This window comes from Chroicocephalus ridibundus, chromosome 1 (genome assembly GCF_963924245.1).
Source record: "Chroicocephalus ridibundus chromosome 1, bChrRid1.1, whole genome shotgun sequence".
NCBI lineage: Eukaryota > Metazoa > Chordata > Aves > Charadriiformes > Laridae > Chroicocephalus > Chroicocephalus ridibundus.
Window position 1 is genome coordinate 215,450,610 of NC_086284.1, and position 19,516 is coordinate 215,470,125.

General features: G+C 44.2%; 1 protein-coding gene across 2 annotated transcripts in view; it reads right to left on the reverse strand.

The window, feature by feature from the left end:
• Positions 1-7,761: 7,761 nt before the first annotated feature.
• The window catches only part of GATA3 (GATA binding protein 3), a 30,382-nt gene continuing 18,627 nt past the window's right edge, over positions 7,762-19,516 (reverse strand). Inside the window, exons 4-5 of one of the 2 annotated variants that reach the window (XM_063323652.1) lie at positions 15,757-15,882; positions 7,762-9,595 (exon numbers count right to left, since the gene is read on the reverse strand). In XM_063323652.1, coding sequence (XP_063179722.1) covers positions 9,311-9,595; positions 15,757-15,882 — 411 coding nt within the window. In that variant the 3' untranslated portion in view covers positions 7,762-9,310. The remainder of the gene's footprint in view (positions 9,596-15,756; positions 15,883-19,516) is intronic. The other variant, XM_063323651.1, reaches the window with a different exon arrangement.

Genomic DNA, 19,516 nt, shown 5'->3' on the forward strand with positions numbered 1-19,516 from the left:
CATTGCTTGAGGACACATGGGCTGTGAATATTTCAGAGGAATGCTACCACCTTCATAGCCCCCCTCACTGAATATCAACTGAGTGTGGTCAAGATTACATCCCAGGCTTGAATCTTCTCCTGGGAGTTTCTTTTTGAAAAGCCTCACACTCCAGGGCAGGTAATGTCATTTATTGATCGTCTTTGACTGGTTGTCTGTTTCTTTGAGGACCAAGAACAGCTGACAGCCCAGGAAATCCAACATCCGACCCTTCCTCGGGGGTGATCCAAAGATGACAAATGAGGCAGGAGGCTTTCCAGCAGCATCAGTGGCTCTGGAGATGGACCTCGAGGGAGAGAAGACGACCTTTTCAGAAGCAACTTCTTCCAGAAGGTCAGGATCCGAGTTGATTCATATTTCTGAATCAACTGCTGAATCAACTGAATCAATCCTGATACAGTTACTGCTGCAAGCTGCCTCTGCTTTGCTGAATACAAATAGCAGCGTCAGCAAATAATTACTTGGGTAAAGGCTAGAGGCCATGGGAAAGCCTTAAGGATGGAGTACATAAGACAGGGCAGACACTTGAGTGTAAGGTCTTTTGAAAGGAGATCATACATTTTTACACATAGCAAAAGTTTGGCTTTGGTTTATCAGAAGGGATGCAGAATAAATTATTTTGTAAGTCAATCTGATCAATTATGTTTGTGGGTGCTTGTCCACCTGACATATACTCTGATATGTTGAGATGTGCCTGTGAGTCTGTCACATGTATCCCTGCTCCTGATCCATTACTGCCGCTATTGTGGACACAGAAGCTGTAAAAAGGGTGCATCCCCTGATTAGGTAATGCAGTCTGCCCATGTTCCCAAGCCATAGTCAGTCACCAAGCTGAAAAATGGTCAAAGACAACATGTAAAATACTTTAGAGAACTACCTAAAGACTCCCAGAAATCACAGAATCACAGAATGTCAGGGATTGGAAGGAACCTTTGGAAATATCTAGTCCAACTCCCCTGCCAAAGCAGGGTCACCTAGAGCAGGTTGGACAGAAATGCATCCAGGCAGGTCTTGAATATCTCCAGAGAACCTCTCTGGGCAGCCTGTTCCAGTGCTCTGGCACCCACAAATGTTTTGTGATTGTCCTAAAGCAGCAGGAATCTGTTCACCTGGACTGATCTTAGCCCAAGCAGTTGTCAAAATCAATAAATTTCTATAGGCATGATAGATGCTTTCCCTACCATGCCAACAGATTCTCATTGACTATAGATTTCCCACTGCCTTAAAGGAAAAATGGTTCGTGTTCCTAAGCCAGCAGCAGATTTATGGTGTAGAAAAGAGAAAATTTGGGAATGTAATGTCCTGAAAGGAGAACTGAGTCAAAGGAACCCAGTAATTCCTGGGAATGAGCAGAGAATGAGACCTGGCAATTGATTTTAGCAGCACTGGGCTGAAGACCTGATCCTCACAGTTTGAAGGAAGGTTTGAGTTGAAGGGTTATTCACTCTACATACAGGGTAAAGGTACATGACATCATGTCAGAGATGTGGATGAAGCAGACCAGAGGGAATGGAAAGAAAATTCAGTGAAAACACAGGATTTCCTCACTTCTCCAAACATCATAAATCATGTCTGAGCTGCTGACACACACTATGCTGATCCATCCTACTTAAGTAAAGCAAGCTTTTATGTGCTTGACCAGCCTGAGGTCTTCAAGAAGCCAGGAAGAAAGAAGACACATCACTTGAAGGCTTGGAATGCCTGTTGCCTGTTACCTGCCTCCCAACTCAATTGTCCCCAAAAAAACCTCCCAGAAACCAGCTACTTCCACTCAAACACGTCAGGAACAGTTTGAGCAGATTTGCTCTGCACCATGGGCAAGTGAAATCTGAGGCACGCTGCTAAAGCCAGAAGCCAAGCAAGACCTGGGTGTTGTCCACTCTAAGGGCAAGAGTGGAGAGAAGGGACAGCTTGAAACAGTGACTCAGAGCAGAGATGCTGAACTTGATGCTTGGAGTTTGTGTGATAAAATTCAAGTCAATTTGTCAATGGGGTGGCTCTGGTGTTACCAGAGCCCGCACCCAGCTTTTACATCCCCTGATGCAAAAGGACAATTGTAGAGCAAACATAACAGCCATTCCTGTGTGCCATCCGTGAAATACCTATGCATACACAACAGGGATAGATATACTTCATCAAATCCATAGGCCTCCACCTTCCTCTCCCATGACCCTTTTGGAAAAGGTCTACTAAATACAAACAAGGTTGACAGGCCCATATGCAAGCATAACTCTTTTTTGATGTACAGGATTTTAAAGAAAAGCCACTGTACGGAAATTAATAGACAACAATACAATTATGTACATATATACAGTACACACAGATTGAAAATTCTTGTAGAAAGGTTATCAGTGTCTGACAAACTTAATCGGGTTTTCACAAAGGAAAACATCCTGCCTGCTATTACTGGAAAGACCTTGGGTGACTGTTCAGAAATCCATCATAGGTTCAGTCCCTCCTTCCTCGTTTTTGGCTTTCCCATGGGTCCTGTTCAATTCCTACTTGAGGATCCTCCTCTCTCCAGGCTCAATATAATTCTATATTCCCCTCCGCTTCCTGTCCCGTACTGGTACTTTTTAAAAAAAAAAAGTCTATTATGAAGCAGCTGCAATCGAGAATCACAGTTCAGGACCTGTGCCTATTCATTCCTGTTTCCTCAGAGTCCCTAAATATAGTTTAAAATTTATCACAGAATCTATAAATCTACTCCGGTGCAACTCCGCAGGAAGTAAATTCATCAGCAATCATTTCTGCATGCATGCGGGAAGGGGATGACCTTCTGCAACTAACTTGAGGTTTTTTGAGCAAGACAACTTCACCTCTTGCAGAGAGGGCTCCTCTAGCCTCCCTGGCCATGGGAAGTCTTGGCACATAAAGAAGAAGAAACCAAGAGTCTCAAGAAGCCAACAGTTGTCAACGCCCCCCTGCATTCACAGGAGTTCATATTGCTTTCTCTTGACTTCTCAATTATTCATAATGACCTCAGCTGAGAGAGGAAGCTCTCCTATGACTGGTGAATGTTAGGGAAGAGTGTAATTAAAAGCAGAATTGGAGCTGAAAGGTTGTATCCTGGAATAAAGCAACCCAGATCTGTGGACAGCAATGCTCCCTGCAGTCAATGAGACCACCCTGATTTACGCACTGGGTGATTTGTGGCTTAGCAAGAAAAGTTACCCAGTCAAGTAGTGTAAGAAGATTAATGTAGTTCTAATACAGAAATAGTTAAGTAAGCGATTGCACTATAATATTGCAACATAATATTAATTGGGAACTAAAACAGTTCATGGGCTAAGCTTAAATACTCATGCAGAAGGTTGGCTAATTATCCAGGTTAGCATGAACACCAGCCTGCGAGGCTCACAAACAAGCTTTCCCTGAGCATTTCAGTCACTTCTGTCTTCCCAGAGGACAGGTTCTTATGAATTATTTCAGTGCATCTGGAGTCGACAGTAACCCAGAGTGGAAATGTAAAAGGACAGGTTAAATAACCAGGTGTTTTGTACCTTGAGAGAAAAAAATGAGTTGAGCTTCAGGTCAAAGCCTTAATTTAAACTTATAACAAGAGAAATATACTTCTAAGATAGAGTGATCCAACATCCACCCAGGAGTCTGCATAGCCTCAGGGAATTGTGTGAAACAGGTATCAATTTGCTATACATTTGTGTTATGCCTTGCTTTCTGTAGAGCTGTAGCTTAAATATCCACACAGGCACACACAGAACATCACACAACCAGTAAAGTCAGACAACAAGCGCCCCCCAATTCTCTGGGTCTAGACATACTTACTCATAGGCATGACACAAGTCGCATTTCCTTTGCTGACAAGGTATGGAGTCCATACCACTGATAAGGACCCATCTATATCTGTACATATATATTTATATTTTTGCAACCAAAAAAATGCATTTAAAAACAGTGTGAAGATTAAAAAAATCAATGCCTGAAGTGTCAGGAAACACCAGATTGAATTATTCACTCTCCCTCCACCCCTATTGTTCCTTCTACATACAGCAATCACACCAATTTTTTTCTTTCCCTCATTCAGGGCAAAGGGAGGACATTGACCTTCATGAGCTGTGGACCTGTATTGTGCTTACTCCTCACGCCTGCCTTCCTGCAGACCTGCTGGAGCTGATGGTTTTTCCATGGTGCTCATCAACCTGCATCTGAGTACTTCACAAGTGATGGATTTATCTTCACAACACATCTTTGAGGAGAGAAGGAGTTATTATCTGGTCTCCAGATTTCGGTATAGAAGGAGGTAGAAGAAATGAAATCCCGGCTTTGCAGTTCAGGTTGAGATAAACCCTGTATTTTTAAAGAATTTGGTATTATGCAGCATTAATTGCAGGCACAAGATCCCCTGGCTTCAGGTACCACTGAGAGCACTGAACATTTCTGCAAAGCAGAACTCAGAGTGTGAAATTAGGCATCCCCGAAAGGGACGACCATGCGATTAGTGGCTGTCCCCATGTGACAAGACCGGGTCGAGTTTCCCAATACCACATAGAACCTCCATGAAAGATGTAGTGATAAGTATGTCAATTTTTACGGCTTAATTTATAGGGTTTTTTCCATATGAACTTCTTCTAGTCTGTTATTCCAAACACCTCCCAAACTCTGCAAAAAACAAGGCAGGTTCCTTCTAGTCCTGTCATCACCCACCAGGATTCTTCCCCAGACCGCAACCCTGTCCTGAATCAGGAGCCTCGGTGATGAGAAAGGAGTATGAGAACATGTGGATTATGGCGGTGTGTGCATTAGCAATAGGAGTGACTCTGGAGGGAAAAACAGCCTGTGTTGAGGACCTAAAGATCATGTATTGGGAGGTTGCATCAGGGTAGTTTTAGTCCTGCCCCGTAGCCTGAGTTCCCATTAGTGTAGTAGCAAATAAGGTGAGTGTCCAAGGAAACCATGTTACACGAGCCAGGCAAAATCTCATCACCTTCAGGTGGGATTGTTGGGAAATCACTTCAAAAACACGCTGCTAATCTGAACCTAAATGCAGGTCTAGATACTTCCTGAAACAGCTCATCATCCAAAAGCATAGGAAAAAACAAAGGTTTTGCAGGCGGTGTTAATTACAGCATTTCTCTATTCTTCAACCTTGAGGCTTCGAGCTTGGCAATCTTAAAGATGTCCATTTGATATCTCGTGTGTGTCTGTGTACACATATGTGTACCCACATGGGACCGATGCAGCAGAAAAGTTAACTAAGGCAGATAAATCAAGGTGATAACACTGAAATTAATACTTAGGAGGTCTTGATTCAAGTCTTATTGCATTACTCATTAGGAGTCTTTCCACTGATGTCAATGGGCTTTTGCTTGGATCATGAGTAAAGTTACCACGGTCACATCAGCAGAGCAGCTATTACTCACGCGAATTCCCAGAAGGTATTTTGCCTGCAAAAAGACCACAAGATTTGACCCCTCTAATGACTTCCATGGTGTTTTCTACACAGTATAGATTATCGAAGCAGAGCCGTGACTCAGAGGGCTTTCCTGCTCCAACCTGCCTATCGTCAGCTCGTCCCTGCAATTTCAGAGATGAAGAAAGGCAGAGTCGCCGTTCACAAGACGTTTTCCCAAGAACAACAGCTCTTGGCCTTTTCTGTAAACCAGCTTTTTCCCATGTGTTAAAGGAAAGAAACAAAAGAAACAAGTAAACAAACAAAGCAAAACAAACAAAACAAAAAAAAACATAACAAAACCAAAAACAAATAAGCAAACAAAGCCCTTCAAGACATTAAAAATCCTCAATATTTGCTCTGGGAGAAGAAAAGAAAAAAAAAAACATAACTGAGAAACTGGTAGATAACTCGTGTTTATTTAGCATCTCAGGCAGAAATCAGGGGTTACGTGATGTGAGAGATCTTATTCATCCTGCTCCTGGCATCAGAATATAAGAAAATTGGTGTAAGAACTCTCTAGACAAACTGTACGTGTTTCCTAGAGTAGATGCAGACAGAGTGTCTGCATTCGTGTCCTTTTCAGGATGCCCATCGTCTGAGCTGGCCCCAATCCTGCTTCATCTCGCTCAATGCCCTGAAGACCTACGAAACAACGTCGGAAGGAAACTGCAACAAGAAGAGGTTTCCAGGTTTTAGAAAAAAAAATTCAGAGTGAGAATCTCAGGAGCCTGTTCCCTCTAAAGCAAATGGAAAGAGTCAAACACAATAATACCCGAGTGCAAAATTCTGCCGTACGAATCCTCCCCAAATTTTCACCATTGCTGAGGTCCTGGAAGCAATATCTTAGTCCAACTGCAATCTGTTGATGAGTGAAAGGAGGGAAAGGTTGTAGCATCACAAATTAAAAAATAATAATCTCTCAAGCTTAATATCAGCAAAGATGATTATTTCCTTTGATTTGTTGGACTAATTGAAAATAGCTTTATAGTTCACAGATGATTAATTAGGAGCCAACAAGATCTCCATTTGCATCTCAGTAATTCTTCACTCTGTTTTATTTCGACATTTAGTCTTTATGCTTAAAATATTCATTGAGAAAGCAGAAAGGTGATTAACATAAGATTTTAAATGTGTGCCATTTGTTCCGACTTTTTTTACACATTTTTGTCAACAGAGTAAAAAGGAAAGAATATACAACATTACAAAACCATTACTGCCTGTTCCGCTTACATCTGCTAAATCCTCCTTTATGGCAGACATAGTTTAACTACGTTCATTTTGAAACAGGGGAGAAAAAGCCCAAATAAAGGTCAATCCTTTTCCCCTCCTCCCCCATTCCCAAATCAAATGACTGCTTGACCTCTGCATAATCATCCTGAAAGTTTCAAAGTGGTCTTTCTTACACGACACATCCCTACTGATGCGAGCCATCCTGCAGAAGAAGATTAGACCCCGCCACTGTTACCCTCTCCAGCTATCACCCAAAAGAAAGCGGCTTCAAAGGAGCATCTGAGAGATACGGTGATATTTTTCCATCCACTTGGCACTGAAAGGCAGGAGTACACATATTTCTGGGTGAAAGAACTCAGTTATTTCAGTCCACATTAAAAAAAAATAATAATAATTTAAAAAAAAAATTAATTTGCAGGTCACGTCTGCTGAGGTTTTTAAGTTTGGGGGTTAGTTTTTCGTTTGGGGTTTTTTAACCATTTTCGCACAGCCTTGTCAGCCTCTGTCTTATCACACCATGCTTAAAGCTCCAGCAAATGGAGTGGGGTGATAAGACGTTTAACCCTTCATTTGGAAAGTAAATGCCCAACCCTTACTATGGTGTAAAGAAGGTGGAAGAGTAAATACACAGACTAAAAGGAACACCATTCCTAAGGAATAAACCATCAGAAATTAAACTATAAGGGCCAAACTTTGCTATTAACAATAATAATATTCATACAAACGGCATTATTTCAAATAAAACTCTTGCAGGAAGGGGCTGGCCTTTGAATTTTTGGGAGTTGTCCGCTGTCTGCCAGCAAACCCAGCCTTTTATAACAGGTTCTGCCCATTTCTCCAAGCACAGAGTCTGGTCCATCTTGATTTCGCATCAAGATGTCAACTTCAGACCATCAAATTATGCCACCGAGTACCCAGCGGGGCAGAGCAGACAGCGCTTTTCCAGCTCCTGTCCAAAGTCCTGGGCTCTTTCCTAGCACTGCCCAAAAAGCAGCCAGGACCGTAAGGACCCTGCCATACCTTCACGCTTATCCCAGTGCCAAATCGTCATCGACACAGGTTTTCCACCTGGGTGGCCATGGTTGACTGAGACCAAAAGGGACCCATCCCACGTGGGAGCCCGACGTCAGGCAGGGGCAGCGGCTGGGCTGGGGTTCGAGGGACAGGGAGCACACACCGGACAGTGGGGTTACACTAACATGCAGTCCATTTATTTTTGAGGGTTGCTTTTTTTTTTTCCTTTGTTCCGTGTTTTTCGTTTATCAAGCCACCGCAAACACTGTGTTTGGCTGTCAGCATGAGCGCAGAGACACACATTCCCGTACCCGTGGTAACTACGTAATAAATACCATCAAAACAAATTGAAACCAAAAAAAATTAATAAAGAAAGAAACATATTCCCTTTCCCACCCCCAAGCACAAAACACTTTTAAGTCAACAGAATTTAATCTAGTTTATTCTCAAAAAAAAAAAAAAAAGGAGGAAAAAATATGAAAACAAAACAAAAAAAGCAGGTCTTATCACTAGCAGTAAATAAATTTGTACAACCATTCAGTCTGTATAATAGGATGAAATAAATCTACATCTTTCTTATTTTGGTGCGTTGAATTATACATACAAACAACAATTACAGGAACTTGTTCACAATGCGTATAGACCTGGAGAATGGCTATCTGAAAACCCCTTGTTGGCAATGTCCGCATGTTAACACTGATTGCCTGACACCATTGGTACTTCCTATGTAAAAGGCCCATGGCCCGAAATGAATGATCTCCCTACAGGTTTTATTTATTTAGTTATTTATTTAATTAGTTAGTTAGTTAATGCATCATCAAAACCGTTCTAGCCAGCCCCCTCCCCCTCCCCGGAAATGAAAAAGAAACCGAAAAAAAAAAACCAAAAAAAAAAACCAACCAAAAAAACCAAAATTAAAATAAAATAAAAGGAGAAGACATGACTGGCAGTTGGTCCATTTGTTCGTAAGACCGCGTTTCCTCTTGGTCTGCATTGTTTGTTTTTCTGGTTCTTAAATTGTCCTCCCGTCCTCTTTTTTTTTTTTTCTTTTCCTTTAAAAAAAAAATCTCTCGGAGTCCTTCATGCCTTTTTCTTTACAGCTCCTCAGATGCAATAAAGTCTTCCTCAAATGTACAGTATTTCTTACAATATAAGTTATATGCAATGTTCAGCGTTTTTTATTTTATTTTATTATTTTTTTCACAGCACTAGAGATCCTGTCCAATAGGGAATGCAAGTTCTGAATGGCTTATTCACAAATGGTATCCAGATTCAGTGGGTAAGAATACATAGACGCCATAGTGAGTTCCTTTAAAAAGTGGCAAACATCACTTTTTTAAAACCTTTTTTTTTTTTACTTTTTTCTCTTTTTTTCTTTTTTTTTTCCTTTTTTGTGCTTTTTGTGGTTTTTTCGGAGTTTTTTTAATTTTTTTTTCTCTCTCTTACGCCTTCAAATAACATTTTTATTTTTTTTTTTTTTTTTTTAATTCTTTTTTCCCCCTCCCATTTGATTCGGGATGTCTGTCAGACCCATAACCGCACGCCTGCAAAAATGCAAGTATATAAAGTAAATCTCATTTTGAGACCGTAAGCATTCAGCAGGGGAGTCTCTCGCTAACCCATGGCAGTGACCATACTGGAAGGATGGTGAGGTCCGAAGGAGAGGCTGGATGGAGGATGCATCGGTGTCGGTGTAGTCAGCATGTGGCTGGAGTGACTGAAAGGTGAAATGTGGCTGATGGAGGACATGTGTCTGGAGAGGGCGGCGGGGTTAAAGGAGCTGCTCTTGGGAAAGTCTTCGAGGTTGTCATGGACCTTTTTGCACTTTTTGGATTTGCTAGACATTTTTCGGTTTCTGGTCTGAATTCCTTCCTTCTTCATAGTCAGGGGTCTGTTAATCTAAACAAAAATCAATTATTTTTTTTTGTGCTTCCATCCCTTCTCCCCAAATCACCGTGGGATTCGTGTATCCCACGCCCGGGCAGCCCCGGGGATGCGCCTAGCAGCCCACCTCCTCCCCTTGCACGCCACGGCTACACAACCTCTCCCCAACTCCCATCCCAAAATGCAGATCCCAGCAAGAAATCCTAAATTTCTGAAGATAAGATGACAGAAAATTGCTGGCAGAGCCTCACGGCTGCAAAACATACTCGAATAACTCGCAGCGGCTGAAAAATTTCAGCTATCTGCACATTAGGTAATTGCACCGTGTTTAGGAACGAAACCAATCATTATCACCTGGAAATATTCCCTGCAGACACCGGCTTACCCCAAGGCTTCCTGACTGATCTAAAACCATTAGCGACAACAGCTGCTGGGATTTCAGTGCTACTAGGGGTCTCAAACTTTCACAGCGGCATTAGGGATCTGGGCAAACTCTTCACAAAAGTGACAGGTATTTGTCTTATTTGTCCACTTTGGAAAGATTTTGCTCTGACCATACTTTGGGGTTTACTTCAGCCGATACGATTTTATTTTTAAAGCCTTCCAGGTTTCTTTGGGAGTACTGAAACAGGTATCTGTGCTGCCTGGTAGAGTATTTTCTACTTTCATGCAGACATATCTATAGGAAACCTAAGCATTATAATCTTCTGCATGGACATAAGCAGCTGCAATGACCAACCGGGCTGGGAAACAACAGCAAAAGGATTGTTCAACCTCCTGGAAAAAACTCCTATTGCTACATAGAGAGCCAGCACCACAACATGCATTAGCACAGGTGCTGTGAAAGCCCCAAAGACCACACTTGGGAAAGGTTTTATGCATCCAACATCCATAAACACCCTCAGAAATCTGGACTGGGGAGTCTACACAGGGAGTTCTATAGGTCTTGCGCTGGTTCCTCTGTAGAATTTCACCCATCACAGCAGAGCCCAGAAACCCCCCCAGGGCTGAACACTACTTCTCTTAAGAAATGTGAGCACACGACAGTGCCGAGGGATGTTCTGCAAAAGGGAGAAAAGGGGGAAAAAGATGGATCCGCTGTCGACTAGCAACTACTGTCTCAACCCCGCTGAAGGACAACGAAAAGATGTTCCTGCAAGGGTCCTGAGCAGATCTTCGCTCATAAGATCTTAAATCAGAGCAAGGGACAAAGCAATCCCTTCTTCCAGCTCACAGTAGAGTTTCACTTCGTGCTTATCAGCCCCTGGTCGGTGCCTTTCCCCGCAGCATGGGAAAATCATTCATGGATTTCTCTCCCCAGGGAGGCAGGGATACAATAGCTCCCTGTTACACATGGGGATGGAGGCACGAGGAGAGAAAGGACCAGGCTCATCTGCTCCAATTTAGGCTTTCATAATTTCCTCATCCCAGTATGAATTAGTGACCCCATGCTCTCCGTACCAGCAGTGGTGGGAAACTTCACCTCATCCTAAAAAATGGGTGAATAAAAGGCTGATTCCTCTACCTCTGGATAAAGGGAGATGGAGGGAGCAGCCCTGCTTGCTAAAGGTAGGAGGGAGAAAGCTGCCCAAGCACAGCCCAACAGCAGCCCTGGGGCAGCAACAAGCAAAAACCCCAAATGTCACGGGCTTTAAATACAACATCACCCGTCTCCCTGGCTTCCTGTCCTCGTCGAGGGAACAGGGATACACACACAAGGCAGGCCCTTTGCTCCAGCTGGATGGCTGGGATGGGAAATCTTTGCCTGCCCTGCTTTAAGTCAGCCAGCAGGGACGTGTTGCCCAGGTTCAAAGCCAGGAGGAAGCCCCAGGAAAGCCCCACAAGGCAGCAATGCTAGAGGAGACCTGGAAGTCTCAATCCTTGATGAATCCAGCTCAGATTTGGGGAGGAAGCTCCTAATGAGGATTTGCATTCTGACACAAAGCCTCAGGGGCAGCCAGAATTGATTTCCAGGTGAAACAGCAAACGTGCGAAATCAGGAGCTGGTGGTGTCAAAGCAACATCAGCCTGGTGCTAGGACTGGGGCTGTGCTGGCTCTTGGAGCAATCATGGGATCCTGACCCTGAGTAGCTTGGTGTCGTGTCCTGCAGGACAATAACCACTTCCCCAAAGCAATGTCTTTCACGTTTCACTAAGAACAGATTGGCCCAGGCAGTGATTTGGTGTGAAACTTAAGGATGTGAATGACAGCTTTGCTCACGATGGTGACAAAGCCACAGCCAGTGCTGGGGACAGAGATGCCATCCAAGATATTAGCTGGACACACCATCCCGATGTATGTGGTACCTCCTAGCAGGTACTTGACCCAAGTGCCAAACAAATAAGGGCTCGGATAAATGTCAGGAGGAGTGAGACCAGCACAGCCACAGCAGCAAGCTGGAAAATTTTTCCAGTGACTTCAAAGGCCAGTCACAGCAGAGTTGAAGCGATCCCCAAAACATCAAAGCCACGAAGCCATCTCTCTTTCTGGGGTAGAGAAACGAGAGACCCGGAGGGAAGACCTTCTCCATGAAAATTCATTGTAATAAAAATGACAAACACATGCTAAATTAAAATTAAACCAGCCAAACACATGTATATGAAATTCATTAATTTCAGATGGAGCCAATTAATTATGGGCAGGAATTATGCTCTTTGTTTTATCATATGCGAAATACCGACTGCTCTGCTCTTGGGACGCGTAGCCCTGCTTTAGGATATTGTGAAAGAGGCCTTTTCTGAGGACTTTTTACCAAAAACGATGGCAACTCACTCATTTCTATGGGCACAGGCCAGTTAGTTTTGCACCTCCAGCAAGGTACACTCCCACCCATCCCTGAAGTGAGCGGAGGCTCAATCCCACTTCTCAGAAGGACTAAAATAACAAGGACGAGAACCTCACATTGAACAGATCAAATCCAGGGGATAGTCTTAAACATTATAGGTCTGATCTTACTCTGGCTGAAGACAATGGGATTTTGCCATTGACCTCAATAAGGTCCTGTCACTGAAGCGGATTTATCCTTCAGACATAGTCATTACAATGTTGGGTTAATCTTCCAGGCTGGCTGTATCTTAGAAAGCACTCTGGGATGCCACGGGATGAAAGGCACCGTATCAATGTGAAATATTAGTCATTGTTAATACTGGTGTTAATGGAGCCGGCTCTTGTTGAAGTCAGTGGGAGAAATGCCAGCAGCTTCACTAAACGCACCCCAAGACTATTATGATGATTGCTTATATCCTACTGACAAATGGGTTTGCTTAAGCTGTGGGAATCAACAGTAAAACAAACCGATATAGCCCCATGAAAAAAAAAATAGCTCCATGAAAATATAGCCCCGTGAAGATATAGTCTTTTCACTGCAATCATTCCCGGTGTGGACTGAAAAACTGGGTAAGTTTCATCTTCAGATCCATCAAACCATTATAATGCCTTAATGATCTGAAGGTCCAAGAAAAATTCATTAAACCCAAAGAAGACCCTAAATGGGGGGAGGGGGTAAAAAAGCAGCCAGGAATTTGCTACAACCTGTCCTGAAACAGGGTGAAGGCATCTTCTGAGCAGCTAAAGACTTTCCACTGGCATTGAGGCACATCTGTGCAGAAATATTCAGCTGCTTGGGAGGGACACACGATGATGATCCTCTCCATTTCTGACACCTCTCCCGACAGAGAACCGATGCAGATGAGATATACAAACGGAGCAGGACCACAGCCTACAGAAACCAGTCTTGCACTTTAACAGACCAGACCAATTTGCACCAGCCAAGGAGCCTTGTCCACATGCAACCACCAAACTTCCTCCCTGCCTTGAGTTGATTAAAGGATGATGCTGGTACCATTCACCAGCACAGGTGGTGAAACACCAGGTAGCACAGCTGCCTAGGTCCTGCCTCACAGCAGCCAAAAGGAGAAAGCATCTTCATGAAGCTACCACCTCCTTGCCACTTGTCACAAACAACTCACTCATATTTAGCTTCTGAAGCACAATGTGGCCTTCACAGTTACAGTCTCTACAGTCATTTGGGCTGCAGAACAATGCTCCAATGCTCCACCATCATGGACCTTTAAAGATGAGAGTCGTATGTTCAAGGACTATAGGCTGTGATGTTGCCTATTTCTCACTGCAGTAACAACTAACATCTTTAAAAAGTTTTTAAAAAAGGATCTACCCACTCATAGCCAGATTTTAGTATCCTTGACTAGTTATATTGCTGCACGCAGTACCTCAGTCCTCTAGGGGTTTCATTTAAGCAGGTCCCATTAATGGAGTTGCTCATAAGGCAAGATACTACTTGACTTTGGTAAGTAACTGTGCTTTAAGCAGCTGTTGGTGGTTTTAATGAATATAAAAATGGTTCCAATGTGCCCAAGGCCTGCCCCATGTCACAAATTTCACAGCTGGATCGGAGTTTCCCTAAACAGTAGATCTAGGGGTCAATTCAGGCCAACTGGGTTCACAATGTTAGCGTGAAAAATAAAAAGATGTGCTCTTGCAGGCCCATTTCTGGAGAACCTCAGCACTCGAACACCATTCTAGACACTTTAGGGGGGATTCCTCCACTCAGATGTCTACAATACAGGTAGACACACCTGAACTCATCATTCTGCCAACCTTTGTAGCCATGGGAAGAAACTACACCATCTTCAAGGATACAAATCACCTCTTCCAAACATAGGCATGTCCATCAGGTCCAATTAATGGCACCTGAGAAAAGCCTATTTTCTGCAAAGGTGGTACTGGGGAAGAAGGTCAGGTATAGGTCTCCCTACTGTTGGTCTCCCAAGCTATGTGATTTAAGTCCTACCACTGATGGCTACAAGCACAGGCACAGATTCCTGCAGTGAACCTGGCTGACCTTGCTCCCTTCTTGCCATGAAAAGAGCAAGCAGAACATATCCTTGTGATATTCTGAGAGCTTTCACTCCGGATCCAACTCCTTTGTTTGCAGTGATCACACTGAGAGTTTAATGACAAGCTTTGCTTGCTACATAGGACTCAAAACGTGCTGAGACACCTTCCCACTAAAGGGTAAACACGTTTTCCTTTTTTCCAAGAGAGATGCCTCTCACAGAACAGGTGAAAAATTAGCCTGGTTGGTTGTTTTTTTTTTCCTACTTAATACAAACTTGTTTACTCATCCCAAGAAACCAAAGAGTTTGAAATAACAAATGGAAGGGACTGAGACACCACAAGGGTTGGGTGCCCCATGAAACCCGATCTGCCTTTGATGTGTTTGCGTGGGTGGACATGAGGGCAAAGCAGAGCCCGAGATTTCTGTGTCATACATAAAGCAAACGACCACTAGAGAAAAAAAAAAGAAGTTATATCAAAGCAGAGAAATTGAAAGTCTTTTCCTTCTTCTGACATAAGAATCATTCTAATGCCACATGTGGAATGAGAGTAACAGGAGTAGCCTTAAGACTCCTTTATTAACAGCATTATTCAGTAGAAGACTTTCCAGATCCCTTTAGCTCTTTCCCTGGGGTACATATCCCTGGTTCCTGCAAGCTGGCTTTGCATAGTGATATTAGATTAAATCTGCCAGCCATTTCATTTCATTTTTTCTTCCCTTCCATGACGGACACTTTAAAATTCACACCACAGGTTGAGCAGACTCTGCAACCCACTAACTAAATCAAGTCCTTTTTCGGTTTAGGAATTGCTTGCGTCAACCGGGGCAAACACAAGACCTAAATAAATCATCTTCGGGGATGGGTGGAGGGACTGGACAAAGGCAGCCACAAACCCAGGAAAGATCTAAATAGTTGCTGGCACATTTTGCTTTTTTTCCAGAGTTTGTATTTGCTGGAAGAACAAAGCTACGCGTAGAAGGGGTATCGGCTTGCAGGACGGCGTGTTGTCTTTTCCAATACACTGAACCCAATCAGCAGCGGATAATGTCTCTCTGTGTCGATCCACCCCTCCTTTCTTGGCTTGGGCATGGGAAAGCTCTAACATTACCCATGGACAGCCCTGTTTTATACCTCCCCAAGTCGGATCGCCTACATTTGAGGGGATGCCGCCTCATCGCTCCAACCCCCAAGGTCCCCAAAGAGATAACGGAGGTCCTGGCACCACCCGAGACTGGAAATCCTTAAGTCAAGGAAGACTTTTGACCTCGGAGTGCCGAAACTGAGGCCCCGCTATTGAGCATTACAGTCACACTTACATTGTGCAGCTTGTAGTAGAGCCCGCAGGCGTTACAGACGGGATCGCCGTTGGCATTTCTCCTCCACAGGGTGGTAGTGGTGGTCTGACAGTTCGCACAGGACGTGCCCGCCCTCCTGGCTGCAGACTGTGGGAAGGAGGGGGAGAGACAGGGGAAGAGGAGAGGGAGAGAAAAGCACTCGTTAAAAAAAAAAAAAAAAATAAGAAAAAAATGTAAAAAGTAAAAAAAAAAAGATGCAATCAGCAAAATTGCTGAGAAAGAAAACATCAACTCTGCAAGACTGACGCACATCGGCAGAGGCCTCCAGAAACTGGCTTGTGAGAACAAATAATAATTCTGAAAAAAATCCCCGAGGTACTTTAATCCCAAATTATATATGAACTGAATCAGGTGCCAAAGGGCATCCTAAAAGTGAGTGCTAAACCTCTGATAGAACTCATCAAAATTAGCAGCACTGGCACAGCCCATTCCAGAGGGGAAAATATTATTTAAATGCCAACATGTCTTTCCATCTTAATTCTCTCAGCCCCCCCAGGGGTCTAATTCTGTAGTCAGGGCCTGAACCAACAATTGCTGGAGTCAACGGCATGAGTCACGCCGGCTCCAGCCAGCGCCGGGTGAGACCCGCACTGGGCTTGGTGGGCAGCTGCTGGCCGGGTCTGACCGCAAGCACGGCCCGGTCCCGTAAACTCAACTCAGCTTCAAAGGATACAGGCTCCAGATCGGAAATAACACTGTGGCAAAGAGCGAGAATCCCAACTTTTTAATTACAGCCTTTCGCAGCCTAAACCTTCATGTTTATTTAAGGACTGGTAATGAGCCCGAAAGAAGAATTTACCATTTCATAAAGGGGGAGGGACAAGGGAAAAAAAAAGAAAAAGGTCTACGTGTCAAGGGTGTGTAAAGAAGGTTTTTTGTTAGCTGTGATAATGATTTAGCAAAGCCAAATTTAGCAAAGGCGCTTCTCTTTCACATGCATGAATTCGTGCTTATCATTTAAAAACTGTAACTTCAGCAAACAAATTGTCCTTCTGCCGCTGAAGGAGGAAAAGGAGTCTGCAGACTTCTGTGTGAACGCGTATGCATGCTTGCCTGTGTGCGAGTGCCTACAGCGCCTAAAAAAAGACCTTTAGATCCCCATCCTATCGCTTCTCCATCAATATGACACAGTCCCAGAGCTCTGATTTCATCCCGATGCGTCGCTTTCAATGGGACTGCTCATGTGCTTAAAGTTAAAACATGTGCTCAAGCGATTTGCCAGATCATAGCAATGCTTGGCACCTTGCAGAACTGAGCCTTTAATACTCTCTTTTGTGCTCTCACTGTTTCAAATTTACCCCTCACCCCACACAGCCGCACACTGTAGCGCATCCAACATTCTAAAAGGAAAAATAAATAAATAAATAAATAAATAAAATACCGCATCTTTGGATACCGTACAACAAACCCAAAATGCAAACATGGACACTGGCACAGCGCTAGCGTTAATACCAACTCTTGTTAGGTCATGTTGCAATTTTAATCATAATTGAATGCGGTGTAGGTGGAGAGAGGACGGGTTGGTTTTGTTTTAGATAGAGTAGGATTCTTTTTTTTTTTTTCCTTTTAATTAGACAAAAAGGACTGTCTAAAAAATAAATAAATATGATGCCCATGAGCATTAAGAAGCATCACAGAGAGCCTGATCTGATGGCAAGGGGCTCTCACCGGCTGCCCGTGGGGAGGGTTCCATTTTGCCTGGCCATAAACCACGGTGAAACGAGCCGACCTCAAGCCCGAGGAGGTCTTTAGATGATTTCTCCATGTTGATAACAAGCAGGAGCTGGGAAAGGCACACAGCGTCTTTGGTTGCAAAAATCCCGGCGCCGGTGGGAGAAGCTGAAGCATCCCACCACGAGCAGCAGAGCCCCCAGCAGATGTGTGCACACACACCTCGGTCCTGACCTCCTCCGGACCACGCCACGGCCCCAAACGGGGTAAATACGCGTGCTTCGAAGACAGGAGGGAGACCACATCTTGCAGAGCCGGGCTCTCACCGAGACCCGGCGGTCGAGTCTGTAGGTCTCTGCCCCCCCCCCGGCTCCCCCCAGCCAGCACGGGTGGCTCAGGGGCTGGATTGAGTCTCTTGATGGCAGCTTTGCACTTTATCAGAGTCAAAAATCAAGCCTAAGGAAATTTCTAAAAACCAGTGATATTTGACTCAGCCCACACAGGGGAAACATCCCCTTTGAAGATATTTGGGGTTTCTGCACGGCGCTCGCCGTAATTTCTCTTACGGCAAGTGCATTTTAAAGACACGCCTGGCCGCCACCGTGCTACCTTCAAACAAACTCTGACATTAAATAAACGAATAAATCACAACATCCACTGTCTTCTCTAAAACCTTTTCCATCTGCCGTGTTTCCCCTACAAAAATTCAGCGTCATTAGCTGAATATTTTAAACTCCGTGCTCTTTCGGTCCCAGACTGTACCTTTTACGCTGTACCAACTTATACCAGAGACACCGGCAGCGGGCAGGAAACAATGAATAATATCGCTATTGTAAAAGCTCCCAGCGATGGCATCCACTGACACTTAATCACCAACCGGAGCCTGACCATGTAAGTAATGGGATGACTAATAGGGTGCCCTATATCATCTGTAGGGCCAGACCCCATGGCCCCATTGCATGGGAGCGAGGGCATAACTTGGCTAATGAGAAGTCGGAATTGAGGACGGTGCAGGAGGAACCAAGCACTGATAAAGATGTTTAATTAAGGGGCATTTTGGGTGTCTGGATTTACATAGGGTACCCACAAAGCTGCAAGCATCAGCTTCCTAAAATAAGACTACACGTGCATGTGCCTTCTGAGGAATTGGCTATAATCCTTCCAAAACCAGCGTGGCTGGACACGGAAGCGGAGAGCTCTGCATCCACATGGGCAGGGAAAGGAAGAAAATACAAAAGAAGGTTTTATCTCAGTTACAGGGCTGCCACTGGCTTCGATGGGGACAGGAACAGTCTCCAAAGGGGTTGTAGACCTTTTAAGCCAAGTGGTGATGTGGTACCACCCGCTTGTTCCTCATCCCCCTGCCAACATCTCCAGATCTTCCACCTCCACCTCAAGATGAAGCAGAGCTCTCTGAGTCCCCTTCGCTGACAAGGCTCCATCCATCTCCCCTAAAGGAAGCCCTCACAAAAACTCCCACTGAATTTAGTAAGTCTTGAGCTGGATTCTCAGCATCTGAGGGCTGATTTGCCTTCCCCCTCCAACCCATCGGAGTCCTGTCATTAGTTTCAGCGTGCCCAGGATCAGAGCCTACAAAACCAGCCCAAGGTCAGGCAGGAAACTTGTGGCAGAGGGAGAGGAGCACACGCTGGGTCCCCACCCTGAGCCTCCGCACACACGCCGCCTTCCCCAGCCCGCTCGCCTGCACCCATCAGGAGGGATCAGGTCAAGCCACAGACACACACGCACACCTACAGCCACGCACACCTACAGCCACGCACACCTACAGCCACGCACACCTACAGCCACGCACACAAAATGCAAACATGGGCCCAGCTTTCGTACCTTCTGATATTATTTCTTTTGGAGGAGGAGGTTAGCAAGGGAAATAAATATAGAGGCAACCAGCGCTAGAAATGTTTGCCCCTTTTTTTTTTTCTTTTCCCCAGGAAAAAAAAAAAAAAATATATATATATATATAAAAAAATCTACAGTTCCCATTTAGCAAAGTCTGCATTCAAAGAATAGGAACTTTTTGTAACTTTAACTA